General features: G+C 35.8%; 2 protein-coding genes across 3 annotated transcripts in view; both read right to left on the bottom strand.

The window, feature by feature from the left end:
* Nucleotides 1–14,804, bottom strand: part of CTNNA3 (catenin alpha 3) — a 1,866,967-nt gene that overhangs the window by 628,063 nt on the left and 1,224,100 nt on the right. The window lies entirely within an intron of this gene.
* LOC131828909 (ribosomal biogenesis factor-like) lies at nucleotides 14,281–14,686 on the bottom strand. Its single transcript, XM_059170128.1, has one exon. It carries the CDS (start codon nucleotides 14,638–14,640, stop codon nucleotides 14,338–14,340), a length of 303 nt encoding a protein of 100 aa, XP_059026111.1. The 5' UTR covers nucleotides 14,641–14,686; the 3' UTR covers nucleotides 14,281–14,337.

The raw sequence follows: 14,804 nt of genomic DNA, 5'->3' as shown, positions 1-14,804 counted from the left end.
TATGGAGATAATGCTAAAATTAGGTATAGGTTTTCCTTCTAACAAGGGAGAAAAAAACAGTATTAAGGAATAGTAATTATAAAAGCCATAAAAATATATCATTAATTGATGGATCTGATTAACATAGAAAGGTAGAAAAATGGTTTATATATGTACAGATATGAAAAGGGTATGAAAAGGGATGACATTGGTAATGTATTTGAAGCACTTAAGTTGTGTTATGTAAACTAGAAACACAAGACTTAGTTCTGCATGCACAGTACAATTTTTTTTTAATTGTTTTATTTTTTATAAACATATATTTTTATCCCCAGGGGTACAGGTCTGTGAATCACCAGGTTTACACACTTCACAGCACTCACCAAATCACATGCCCTCCCCAATGTCCATAATCCCAACCCCTTCTCCCAAACCCCCTCCCCCCGGCAACCCTCAGTTTGTTTTGTGAGATTAAGAGTCACTTATGGTTTGTCTCCCTCCCAATCCCATCTTGTTTCATTTATTCTTCTTCTACCCACTTAAGCCTCCATGTTGCACAGTACAATTTAATACAGCTCATAACTGAATGGGAGTGATTTTAAATGAGAATTATTTTTCTATTTTTTCTTTAAAAAATATTTTATTACAAGATGGGATTGGGAGGGAGACAAACCATAAGTGACTCTTAATCTCACAAAACAAACTGAGGGTTGCCGGGGGGAGGGGGTTGGGGAGAAGGGGGTGGGATTATGGACATTGGGGAGGGTATGTGATTTGGTGAGTGATGTGAAGTGAGTAAACCTGGTGATTCACAGACCTGGGGATAAAAATATATGTATATAAAAAATATATGTTTATAAAAAATAAAAAATTAAAAAAAAAATATTTTATTTGTTTATTCATCAGAGAGAGAGTGCACAAGCAGGGGGAAGGGTAGGTAGAGGGAGAAGCAGGGTCCCCGCTGAGCAAGGATCCTGATGCAGGACCCTGGGATCATGACTTGAACCAAAAGCAGACCCTTAACTTATGGAGCTACCCAGGCATTCCTCTCTTTTCTTAGTAAGAAAATCAAAACAAGAGTTTTGCCCCATTTTGCTGACAGTGGTTTCCACAATATGACTGCTGCTCAGATAGGAGAGAACAGAACTTCATCTATATCATTTTAAGTACTTAAGTTGTCTCCTAGAGATGTTTATAATCACCCTTGCAAAAGACAGCAGTCTCAGCAGGTTGGAAAATTACCAATTGGTCAAGAAATGTTTATCAAAACCCAGTTATTTGTTCAGAACAGTACTGAGTGGGATATAAAACATAACCCCCCCCCCAACTGGGGACTTTCTATAGAAAGAGGGATGTTGGAGAATAATATCAAAGCATTTAGATAGAAGAATAATTGTTTTAATTATTAAATATGGTCTATCAGGGCAATCACATATCAGAAGGAGGACAGATCATTTTGGATTAGAGCAGCCTGAAGGCAAATGAAAGATAATAAAATACCAGAATCTTTAAAGATGAAAAATACTTTCCTTGATTATGTTCAATGATAACTTGTTTATTTCTTGAGGGTGCCCACCCCACTGTTGAACTGTTCTGGCTCTAGCAAAGTTTCTCTTTACACTGAACTGAAATATACCCCTCTCTAATTTCCATCCATTTGCCTATCTTCAGCTTTCAGCTGCTCCAGTCCTTCCATGTGGCAGGATTTCAATGCAAGTAATAATATCACCACTCAATATTCTGTCCTTATCCTGTCAACTATGATAAAGATACCATCCTGGTATTTGTCATTTGATGCTGTATAATTTGTCAAAATCCTCTTAATATAATATCCAAAAAATGACACAATACTCCAAATAAGTACTGGCTAGTGAGAATACACAGGGAAAATTCTTGTCCTTCATCTGGATATTATATTTCTACAATGCAAAATAATAGTATGTTAGTTTTATTTGTACCTTTATCACCATATCAGCTCTCATTGAGCTTTAGGGAGTTTTATTTGACCTCTCCTATTAACTGCAGTCAAGTAAATTCTGCAAGAACTTATAAATATGAAGGATCTATTTAATTCGAATATAGATTTTATAATCATTGCTGTTAAATATGTCTTGTTGATTTCTGACTCATTCTTCTAGCTTGGTAAGATATGGTGACTCATGACTCGATCATTCATAACATGAGCCTTTTCTCCCAGATTTATGTTAATCATAGATTTAATAAATCAGATTTCTGGGGTTTTCAAGGAACCCATACAATCAAACCCCTTCACAGAGCTTCTGTGAGAATACAAATAATATAATGTAAGGAAAATTTTTATTATAGCATTTAGAAAATAGATGTTCAATAAATGTTAGATCTTTTCCTTTCTTTAAAATAATTATTTCAAAAGGCAATAAACAGGTACAGAACTTCCTTCAGGATAAAATTGATGTAACTAAAGCCCTTTGTGTTAACCTGCTGCAATTTTCCCTAATTACACTAACATTCAGTCTCCATTTTTCTGTCTGGGACACAGACAAAGACCTTGTCAAATACATATTGATAAAATATACCATTGAGTTAGAATGTGTGGGATAGAGTGAATATGGACCATCAAGAGGGATGGAATGAAATAGTTGCAAGTTAGGTCTCCACAGGGTTATGAACAAAAGCCTAGTCATAGGAACAGAAAATGTCGATTCAAAAGATGAAGAGATGGATACATATTGTGAGGGAGGTAAGTACCTGGTAATTAAGGATGGGTTTAAAACATGAGAGGGAAACTGGAATTGATATAGCAGCCATTGGATAACCTTATGCCTGAGTTAGGAAGAGAGATGAGGGAAAAACCAGAGTCTTGACAAGGTAATTATTAGATACATAAAAGAAGACTGTCAAGGGGAGAAGCTATGACAATAACGGAGGCCAGAAGTAATGAACATCTAGATTAAAGTAATGGCAATGATAATAGAATGGACATCAGGACTTATAAATTCACTGCTTAGAGGAGATAAAGATAAATTTAAATTTTTAAAAAATTAATTAATTTATTTATTTGACAGAGATCACAAGTAAACAGAGAGGCAGGCAGAGAGAGAGGAGGAAGCAGGCTCCCCACAAAGCAGAGAGCCCGATGCGGGGCTCGATCCCAGGACCCTGGGATCATGACCTGAGCCGAAGGCAGAGGCTTTAACCCACTGAGCCACCCAGGTGCCCCGATAAAGATAAATTTAAAGAGAATTTTGAAGTATACTTATAAAATATGTAAGGGAAAGGGGAGAACATTTGAGAATTATGACAGAAGCAAACAAATTTAGTTCTGTTAACTCTCAAAATACGGTCCCCAAACCAATGGCATCAGCACCAACTGAGAAGTTGTTTAAAAAAAAAAAAAAAAATTCACAGGGTACCTGGAGGTTCAGTTGGTTGGGCTTCCAACCCTTTGGTTTCCACTCAGATTGTGATCTTATGGGTCATGGGATTGAACCCCACATTGGAATCCAAGCTCAAGATTCTCTCTCTGACCCTCCTCCCATGCGCTCTCTCTCTTTCACTTTCTCTAAAATAAAAAAATAAATCTTTAAAAAAAAAAAAAAAGAAATTCATAGGCTCTACCCTAGACCTACTGAATTTATCAGTAGTGATAATAAACCAGTAAAGGCTGGGAGGGGATGGACCCTGATTTGTAGGATGGGGGGGAGGGTTCTGATTTCTCTGTAATATATACTCCCACCATGGCTAATTTCAAGCTACTGGTACATGCAGCTGGTAAGAGATACAAATAATAACTCTCCAGACCCTGCCGTAGGTCCCAGGTCCATCTGTAACATGCATCAAATCATCTGAAAGACATGTCACTACACAGATGGGCCACAGTTACCAGGGTTTCTAACCTAGTAGGTCTAAGGTGGAACCTAAATATTTTCATTTCTAGTAAGTTTCCACATGGTACTGACACTGATGGTCCGAGGACCACACTATGAGAATCACAGTTTTAGGTTCCTTGAGCCACCTTATTCAGAAATTTAATTAACATACAGAAACTCTAATTACTAAAGTCTTATTTAATCAAATTTTGTCTATTACATATGGCCAAAATTCAAAGAATGGGTTTTGGTATTCATCTTCCCACTTGAATCTCAAGCAGCAACTGTGGAAGGTTAAACACTTACTTCTTGAAACACCAATTCTCTAGTTTTCCACTCTCCCACAGTATACTGGTTTTCCTCTTGCTCCTCTGGAGATTTTTTCTCAGTTGCTTTTCATGGGTTTCTCCTTGTCTGCCATTAGCTGAATGGAGCCATTAGCCATTAGCTGGAGTGTCCCATGATTCTTTCTAGCTTTCCTCTTCTGAGGGTTGAATTCTCCTTCTACGATACATCATCCCATCCACTGATTTTAAACATGATTTATGTTGACAGTTCCCAATTCTCCTGTCTAAACCTCCTCTCTGAACTTCACATTGGATATTTCTTCTCCACCTGATAGTTATACTTTTCTTATACTTAATATTGCTTAAATAGAACTCACCCCCCTGCTATGACATCTCAGCAAATCTTTCCCAGTTCAGTAAAGGCACCACAGCTCACTTTGATATTTAAACCTTAGCTCCCCAAATCTATCCCTTGATTGTGTTCTTTTCTCACCTCCAGCATCCAGTAAACCCTACGACCATGATTTCCAAAACATTTTTAATGTTTTAAGTTTTGCTATCCCTACAATCACCACCATAGGTTGAGTCGTTATTATTCTTTCTTAGATAACTGTAACAACCTCCTAATTCGTGACTTCTTCCACTCTTGCTTCCCTGTAATCCATGTGCCCTACATCAGCCACTAATCTAATAAAATTCCTACACCAGTGCTGCATTACTTCCATAGCTTGGCCCTACATGGTCTAGTCCCTGACCTCTCCTCCCCCAACCCTACACCTCTTCACTCAAAACAGGTAGAGTTCATTCACATCTGAAGGCTTTTGTACTTGTTTCTTCCTCCTGGAAAGCTCTTCCTCCAGGATTTTACATAACTCCATCTTGCTATAAAACTATCAAATGTCACCTCTGCAAAAGGTATTTTTTTTGTCCCTAATCCCTTCCTATCTCATAACTTCTCTGATTTTCCTCAAAGTGCAGCATGCAGCATTGGGGGTTAGAAAACCAGACTTCTCAGTCTTGAATCTTAACGTCCCAGCTTCTCTCCCTGAGGTGGCAAGTTACATGAACTGTGGGGATTTATTTATTTAGTTATTTACTTATGGATTTCAGTTTCCTGATCTTTAAAAATGTATAAATAGTACCTGTCATTTAGGTTTATCAGTATAAATAGTATCTGTCATTTAGGTTTATCATGAGGATTAAATGAGCTAATATATAAAAAGTATTTAGAAGCAGTCTAACATATGTAAGAGTTACATAAGTAACCATAAATAATTAACCATAAGTTAACATAAGTTAAAATATAAAAAATATTTAAAAATAAGTTAAAATACAAAACAAGATATAAAAATATCTCGTTTATGTATTTGTTTTCACATCGATTATCCCCAGCTCTCATATAGAATGAAAGCTCCAAAAGGACAGGCACTTTGAGTATTATGTTCGCTATCCTCAATGCCTATCAAAGAAGCTGGTACTCAAGAAACATTTGTGAACTGAATGAATCTTCTGTTTGGTAGTGTAACTCTCCCCCAAAACCAGTACTCAGGGACCTACATACAATGAAGTTAAAACCCCTGCCTCCTGATGAGATCTTTCTGGTAACTATTTATTTATGGAAACTCTTATTTAGAAAGCCTACCAACAACTACAACATGTGATCTCACCTCAGTCATACTTTTGTTCATAATGGCTTTCAAGTATTTGTCTCTGCATTTCATGATTTATTTTTAAAAAATCTTACAAAAATGAAAATAATAATAATTATGTTTTGGCATTTGACAGTGTACTGAGCACAGAGAAATAAGGGTTTCACTAGGAAGAGGGCTGTCATCTCTTTATTAACTTATCAGCAAAGCTTGGCTAATAGGCAATTTCCTCCCAGGTCATAGATGTATTTGCTTAAGAGCATAACCATGAATTCTTCCTGGAATGCTGACAGGCAGTTTTGTACTCACAATCTGTGATAAGTCCCTTAGATTTTTGACTCATTTCCCCTGGGAGGTCTTGCATTACAATCTGCTTTTCAAATTGAGGGCCCCTACTCTCAGATTGGTATCAAAGCTCTCTAGAGACCAAAGCCTCTTTTCTTAAAATGGTTCACCTCACTATTATATTATCCATAAAATATCTCTTTCTATACAATACTGCTTGCAAGGAGCACCTGAGTGTCTCAGTTGGTTAAGAGTCTAACCCTTGATTTCAGTTTAGGTCAGATCTCAGGGTGGTGAGATTAAACCCCTGGTAGGATTCACACTCAGCAGGGTATCTGCTTGAGGTTCTCTCTGGCTCCTTCTATCCCACCTCTCTTTATCCCACCAAAAAATAAATAAATCTAAAAAATATATATATTGCTTGGCAAATGAAATGATATTTTTGGCAGACAATGAGAGTTGTTGAGCAGGGAAAGTTTAAAAGAATTCTAAATAGAAATAAAATATTCTACTAAGAACTAGCTACAGGTGGTTTCATTTCCTTCTTTTTTTTTTTCCTAGTGAGAAGGGGTAACCTCACAGTATTATAAAATAAGTGTGAAGGCCTTAAAGCACCATTTTCCAATTTGCCACAGTTTCTTCCAGATTTATGCCTATTAAAGTAACTTCTCTGGCTTCCTCTTTCTATCAGCATAATTTAAATATCTTCATCATAACCACCAAAAATATTCAACAGCATTTATAGGTGAGGGAAAATAGGTCTACAATTTTTGCCTATGTACCTAGGAATGGAGCTAAAGACTTTGGGAAATATTATTCAATCACTCATTTGCCAGAGTAAAAAAAAAATAATAATTTGAAATGACCCTACATAACAGGCATGCATATAAAGTCAGTATGGATACAGAAATAAGTAATGATAAAAAAATGGGAAAAAAAAGAAGCAAATTTTACAAACACCAAAGCTAAGATAATTATCAATATTAAATCTTAAATTTACTCCAAATTCAATTGTAGTAGATAACTAAAGATAAGTACATGAAATTATGTAAGTTTATTACCTGGTAAAAGATCCAGTATTCTGAAGAGTATGTTTTGTTTTGTTTTGTTTTGTTTTATGACAATAAATTCCTTTAAAATAAGTATATTGCTGTGGATCCTATGCAAGGTATTTTTAATATATGAGTATTTTTTAAGAAAATAAGGATATGTGGATTCTATACATCATTAATTAAGGGCTGTTACATTAAATTATTATCAAAATATTACTTGATAGTTGGGGCACCTGGGTGGCTCAGTGGGTTAAAGCCTCTGCCTTCAGCTCAGGTCATGAGCCCAGGGTCCTGGGATCGAGCCCCGCATGGGGCTCTCTGCTCAGAAGGGAGCCTGCTTCCTCCTCTCTCTTTCTCTGCCTCTGCCTACTTGTGATCTCTGTCTGTGAAATAAATAATAAAATCTTTAAAAAAAAATTACTTGATAGAGTTACTTAATATTCTCTCTTCTCTCTTTGCTTTCTGAGTTCCTTTTTTTCATTTTGTTGCTCTCACACCTAATCATACTTCCACCAGAGTGTCTTTCTTTATTGAATTCTTTGAACATGAGGATTCATCCTTCCTCTTGAGAACTTAAGAAAAAAAATTATCAGAATTCATCATATAATGGAGCGATGTTGCCTGTATAGATTGGAACAGATTAGAATAATGAAATCGGTCTACCATGTAAAAGATTAGGTAGCAATTTCTATCTTTTGTTTTCTTCCTCCATTTTTGAAAAGACAAGACTAAGAATTCTTATGTCTGTTACAAGATGTAAAAGAATCCTACATACTAGAAAATATCTTTGTTGCTTTTGTATCTATAGGATTATGAATGTTTTGAAGCTGTTTCATTTCTTTGCTTTCTTGTAATACTTTCAAAAATTTTGACTCAGAGATTCTAGTCTCCATGTTGTTTTTCTTAATCAATTATTGCTTATTTATTAGTGTGTAGATGCCTTTTCCTAAATAAACACATTTGACATGGAAAAAGAAAAGAAAATATGTAGCTTAAAAGAATTCAATATTTTTTAGACAAATTGTTCTTTCTAGCATCATTTACATATGGGTTTCAAGGAACACAAGAGTGCTATAATATCCTAAATATATGGTTTTGTATCCATCTACTTATCCATAGAAAGAATCCTTTTATTTTTAGGCAAAAATTTGACTATTAAATATTTGAAAATATTATAAAAATATTATACTAAGAAGAAATAATTAACATATAGATCCACCATTTTTTGTTCATCCTGTGAAGTAGACAATAATGTCAACTGAGTGATTCTAGAGGGCAAGAATTATATTCCAATGTTTTCTCCTAGTTTTCTGTATGATTTATAAAACCCACTCAACCTCTCTGGGATCAAACCTTGCTAAATGTTTTGTTTAAAACAAATGCAAATTCTGTTTTAATAACAAAGTGATACATAAATATCAAATAATACTGCTATTTTTTGTGAAGGAGCCAAGGCCCAGAATTCTGAAATAGTTAAGTCCCAGGGACGTGAGGGTCAAAATGCATTAGAGAATGAATGCCAGAAAGAAAGGCTCCTGGGAAATTTTCTTTATCACCTTTTTTATAGCAAGGAGAAATACAGAGAAAAACAAACAAACAAAAAAGCCTGTGTCCTTCAGAGGATTATACAAATATGAATAAATAAAGCTGTGACTATTGAAATAATTCCTCCAAAATCAAGAAAAATATTAGTATCCAAATCCTAAAAAAATTATTTTTTGGTTTCTTAACCTTGGGCAACTCATTTAACATCTCTGAATTTCCTCTTATATATAAAAATAGTCTAGATGCACCTGGGTGGCTCAGTTGGTTAAACATCTGACTCTTGACCTCAACTTGGGTCTTTATCTCAGGGGTGTGAGTTCAAACCTGGAGGAAAGAAAAGAAGAAAAAAAAGAAAAGGAAAGGAAAGGAAAAAGAAAAAAGAAAGAGAGAAGGAAGGAAGGAATCTAATAATTCTTGCGTCACAAGACTGTTGCAAGAATTAAATATAACCCCAGTAAAGCACAGGCCATATCACAGATGCAGGAGAGATAGCCATTTCTTCCTCAACGGACTTTGTTACCAAGTACATACATGTACCCTGCACAGAAGGTGTGACATGCAGATGTTCAGAAGTAGATTCAGAACTTGAATGCTGCTTTCAAAGAACAGGGATGGGGGGGAGGAGTATGTTATTTTGTGAGGTATTTAAGTTATATGTTTTCTTACACTAGGAAAACAGTATAATTTTGTTGTACCATGAGTAAAATGATGCTATTTCCAAAAGAGTAGGGCAAACCGGAGATTAGGTTTATTTTTAAAACTATAAACTATGCAATGTCATATTGATATATCGCTACTTACTAGAAGCAACATTTGACTCTCATAAATTCTCCAGCCTGGCTCATTCTATCTCATGGAGCAATGATCTTACAGCTTCTGGATCTCAACATAGTCCTGTTTCACTCCCTGGATCTGATTTCTTCAGCACACTGCCTTTTATACTGAGCATATGTGATAATGGTATGTCTGCTGAAGTTTTTTCTTTTCTTTTTTTTTTTTTTAAGATTTTATTTATTTATTTGTCAGAGAGAGAGTGAGTGAAAGCGAGCACAGGCAGACAGAGTGGAAGGAAGAGTCAGAGGGAGAAGCAGGCTCCCTGCGGAGCAAGGAGCCCGATGTGGGACTCGATCCCAGGACGCTGGGATCATGACCTGAGCCGAAGGCAGCTGCTTAACCAACTGAGCCACCCAGGCGTCCCTCTGCTGAAGTTTTTTCTAATTCTCCTTATCCCATTCTCCTCAGGTAACCCAAAATGACACAGTATTTTATTTTATTGAACAGTCAGCAAAGGCAGCTTCAGAACAAAAAACTATAAAATTAAAAAACAATACTTGCTGGTCTACATATATATTTTTTATTCACACTTATTCTTAAATCTCTTCCAATGCTCTTTTAAAATTGATTTCCCCAGGCCATTGTCCTACCAAGTCTATATTCCAAGAGACTGGGCATCCACTGCCAGTCCCAAGTTTCTAGTTCAGTGTGGATATGGAAATGGAACATTTTCCCCTTGAAGAGAATGCAGAAAACCCTTCTGAAACTAAGCTGGAATATAGGGGTGTGCAGAAATATCATTCACAGCACATACTATGAAAGCTCACAGCTTTTAGTTATAGAACTATAATTTGGAGTCTCAGTCATAGCATGAGAATGGGATAAACGATGCTTAGATTTATATAAGGTGCTTTAGTCAGTGAAGTTGTTATGATAGGTTATAGAAGTTTTCAGGATATCTGGCTATAGGCAATTCTCATTTAACCCTCAAGGCAAGTTCTTGAGAGGAACAGGCATAGATATTCTCTATTTGGTTAAATATCTTGGCACTGATAGATATTTCATTTTAGACTCACATTTAAAAGTAGTGTGACCACCCAGTATTTTCAGCACTAATATTACCTACTGAATTGCATAGTGATATCCAAAGTTCTAAATTTATATTTTTAAATCTATGTATTTAAGATTTGTGTGTTAATCACCTGCAAATTCAGAACATTTTATTACTTATCAAAAATCTGTGATAGCTCTTGTTAATATTTAGCTCCTTGAGCTTGACCTAACTGAATAAAAAATATTCTTTAGACAAAACTGTTAAATTACTTAAAAACGTAGTATACAGCATAGATTCTGGAGATAAAAAGAATTATTGAAAAATAACTGGTAGTAAAGGTATTGGTAGATTCTGTGATAAAAATCTGTGTAGTGGGAGTCTCTAGTGTTTTTCTTTTCTACAATTAAACTTACTTTTAATTCACTGGAGAAATAAAATCTTTCCTTTTCCATGATGCCCCCAAAACCTCTTTTGTTAAGATCACAATGATTTCCCAATTTCTAACTGCACCTGAAACCTGCCAATTAATCCCACTGGACATCTCAGGAGCACAGTATTGCTGTCCACCATGTTGGTATTTTCTGCTTGAAAGACTTTCACTAAGCTACACATTTCCTGCCTTTCTTCCTACTTTGATGATTTTTCTTTCTCAGGTTCATCCTCTTCTCTCCTAGATGTATTTTCTTAAGGTTCTACTTTTGACCCTTTAATTTTCTCTTGCTCTTTAGCAATCTAGCTTTACATGAAACCGTTCCACCTGTCATCTCTATATGCATGGCCATTACATTTGGCTAATATATCTCAACTTCTTGAATGTGTTTGTTATAATCTTAACTTTATGTTGAGACTAACTTAAATATATTTATTTTTTAAGATTTTATTTATTTATTCATGAGAGACAGAGAGAGAGAAAAAGAGAGAGAGAAAGGCAGAGGCATTGGGGGAAGCAGGCTCCCTGCTGAGCAAGGAGCCCAATGTGGGACTCGATCCTAGGACCCTAGGATCATGACCTGAGCCAAAGGCCGACACTTAACCATCTGAGCCACCCAGGCACCTGAGACTAACTTAAATATATTTAAAGCATTACCTAAATATTTTGGTAGTGCTTTAAATATATTAATTCAGTCCTAATGTGACTCCTCTTTCTTTGTATTTCCAATTTCTCCTAAAAACAAAAAACAAAAACAACAACAACAAAACAAACAAACAACAACAACAAAAACAACAACTATGATCTTCCCAGGTGCCAGGCTAAATAAACCCTCAAATTTATCCTCTTTTGCCTTCATCATTACCATAATCTCATGTTGTTTTTGATTCCTGGTCAATTTATATAGTCTACTCACAACTTGTCCTATCTTGCAAATTTTTATTCTTGTGCCCTTTATTCAAATTCTGACTTTTTACATAGTACTCTATAATTTTTTCACTGGTCCTGCCTATCGCATTTTCCATTCAGTTGACACAGTTTCCAGATTATTTCCCAGGAAGCACAGCTGTGATAATGTCACTCTTCTACTCAAAACCTATAATGACTTGTTATCCTCTACTAAATTCCAAATCTAAATTCCTTTACTTGGCAGTAAGGGCTAAGGCCTATATTTCAATTATGTATAGAACATCTTCCTTTTCCACAGCTCATGGTTTCCCACTTGTTCTCACATGGGGCAGTATCCCCTAGGAGGAACTTGGAAATGCATGGAGGCATTTTCTGTTATCACAGAGACTGAGCTGGGAGGTGGTGGTTATGTATTTAGTGCCCTAGATTCTGAATTTTCTGGCAGGCAGATCCCCACCGTTGTGTCTCACACAACAAAGAATTATTCCACCCAAAATGTCATGAGCTTTCCTGTTAAGAAACAATGTAGCTTACACAGATTTAGTTACTCATTTTTAAAATTTTTGTTATATGCTTTTCCATCTCCTTTACCTAGAATGCCCTTTTAATATTTTCCCAAATGTCTAAATCTTGCTTATCCTTTAAATCCTATAGAATATGTCACCTTTATGAGACCCCTCCCTGAATCCCCTAACTGACATGAGTCTTTAACTCCCACAGCATTTCAAAACATTCCTCTCTAATATCATTTCCCTTTTTACCTGGGTGACGCATTGTCCCTTCTCATTGGAAACAATGTAAACAAAGCTCCATCTTTGTTTTCCTCCATGACTAGAACATTGTCTGGGCTGGCACAGGTAATTTATGCTCATATGCTTACTATCACAGCACATACCATAAGTGTAAATGAGGACTCCAGCATAGTCTTTGTGATTTAATTCAGAAATTCTTGCCTCAACCTGCATACTAAATTACACTTAGCTCTGTCTACTTATTTCAAATCATTATCTAATTTGTGACCAACCTCACCTCCCCACTTGAATTTAATGTCTATGACTTGTCTTCCACAACTTTGTCCCTTCTTCTAGAGCACAACACCTCAAATTTTCTTAGATACAGCCCCTTCTCAATGAACTCAGAACTTATTCCTCATGCTTGCTCCACTGGGTATCCCATGAATCCCTGATTCCCACCCCGGCTCACCATAGATTCATGGGTTTTCCAAGTAGGTTGTCAGCAAGTATTTATTGAATGAAGGTATTCTTGGAGTGAGTGGAAGGGAGTGGCTGATTGCATAATTGGGACAGGAGGCAAAACAATGATAGTACAATAACACAGAGCTTAATTTACAGCTTGGAAAGTAACTATGTTCATAGCTGCATTCAATCACAGTCTCCCCAAATAAATACCATGGCATCACCAGGAAGAGACTGATCCTAGGCTTCCAATCTGAAATCACCCTAGAGAGTTTGAGAATCAACTATTCAATCATAATCAGCTTCTTCAAAAAAAAAAAAAAAATGATTACTTAATTTTAGCCTTTATAGTCTTATATGACTCCTGGTTTCCAAAATATTAAGAGTTTTTCATTGTTGTTGTTGTTGTTTTGTTTTCTTTGCCATTCTCTTAAGAAAAAAGAAATAAATTAGGCATAATTGTAAAAAGCCTGTCACAACACTCATAGGTATACTCTGGGATTCTTAAAGAATATGATTATTTCAAATTGACTATTTGAATCCTATATTGTTTAGTTGCAAACAAAACACCCATCATCATTATCATCTATAGAAAATGAAAGAAAACATATCTGCTTCCCCAGAGCATGATTCTGAGAAAATTAAGTGCTTTCAATTCATAGATATGACAGCTTCTTGATCACAAAAACAAACAGAATCCCATACAAATTACAATATGTTTTTCATTTGGAAAGAGATAGCCTGATACCCTTACTGAAATGTGTACTGAATACAGTAACACATCATAACTTAATCAGAACAAGCTGCTATGATAACAAAACAATCCTGTCTATACAAGGGGAGATAATGCCAGTAACTTCACATGATTTGTAGTTCAAAGAGTTAGTGTCATATGGGTAACTTTTATGACTTTGGTTTGAAACTGGGAGTTTCTATACCTCCCAGAGAACAGGAATGGATGAGGAATAGTGCTGGCTTTCAGCATCCACCCCCCTGTGGCTACAACACAAAGTAAGTTCACGTGGATAGAAAAATTCACTTCATAAATATGTACGGAGTACCTGTGATGTGTCAGGCACTATTTTTAGGCTACATCAGTGGACCCCAAATTCCCACCTTCACGGAGGTTATATTTTTCCATGTTTAAATATGAATACAGGTGATGTCCACTGCATACCCTTCCCAAGGTACTTTGCTCTTTCTATACTTCACAAAGTTCTATGTCTGGGGCAAACTTGACTTTTGTCTCTACATTTTTTTTTTAAATAAAACTGTATAAAACATTTAATTTATTGGTCTTTTTGGGGTATTTGATGTATCTCCAGTGTATTACAACTGAGCCATTAATCTTGTCACTTCATCAACATTAACTGGTTCGTTTTCATGACACTGCTGAGGAATCAGCTGTTTCTGCAAAGGTTCAAGGGAAAGGCCTTTTGAGAAATGTGCAAGTTCCTTTTGTATATCTACAAAAGCTTTATTCACTCTGGTAACTTTTTCATTATTCACAATGTTTATCTTCTTAAGGTTAGTGGTAACTGGTTTTGCTTTGTTTTTAGACTTAAAGTTTTTTTGGCTGGCTATATGAAATACATTCCTGGACTTCTGCCCTCTTAGTTTGTTCTTAGCCATTGTCTTCAATATCCTCGTGCGACAACTCACGCTCTGGGTGACGCCATCTACCTTGTCTCTACTTTTTAAAACACTCAATATACAACCCTTTTAGAAAGTAATTATTGATTTATAATAGGTAACTTGTAAAAACATATCCCCAGCACATCACTGAAAATAAACAA

Source organism: Mustela lutreola, chromosome 4, assembly GCF_030435805.1.
Source record: "Mustela lutreola isolate mMusLut2 chromosome 4, mMusLut2.pri, whole genome shotgun sequence".
NCBI lineage: Eukaryota > Metazoa > Chordata > Mammalia > Carnivora > Mustelidae > Mustela > Mustela lutreola.
The sequence above is the reverse complement of the archived record's forward strand: the minus strand, read 5'-3'. Positions and strand labels throughout refer to the sequence as shown.

Coding starts and splice junctions, on each gene's coding strand:
- LOC131828909 (XM_059170128.1), bottom strand. CDS start 14,640: ATGGCTAAGAACAAACTAAGAGGGCAGAAGTCCAGGAATGTATTTCAT.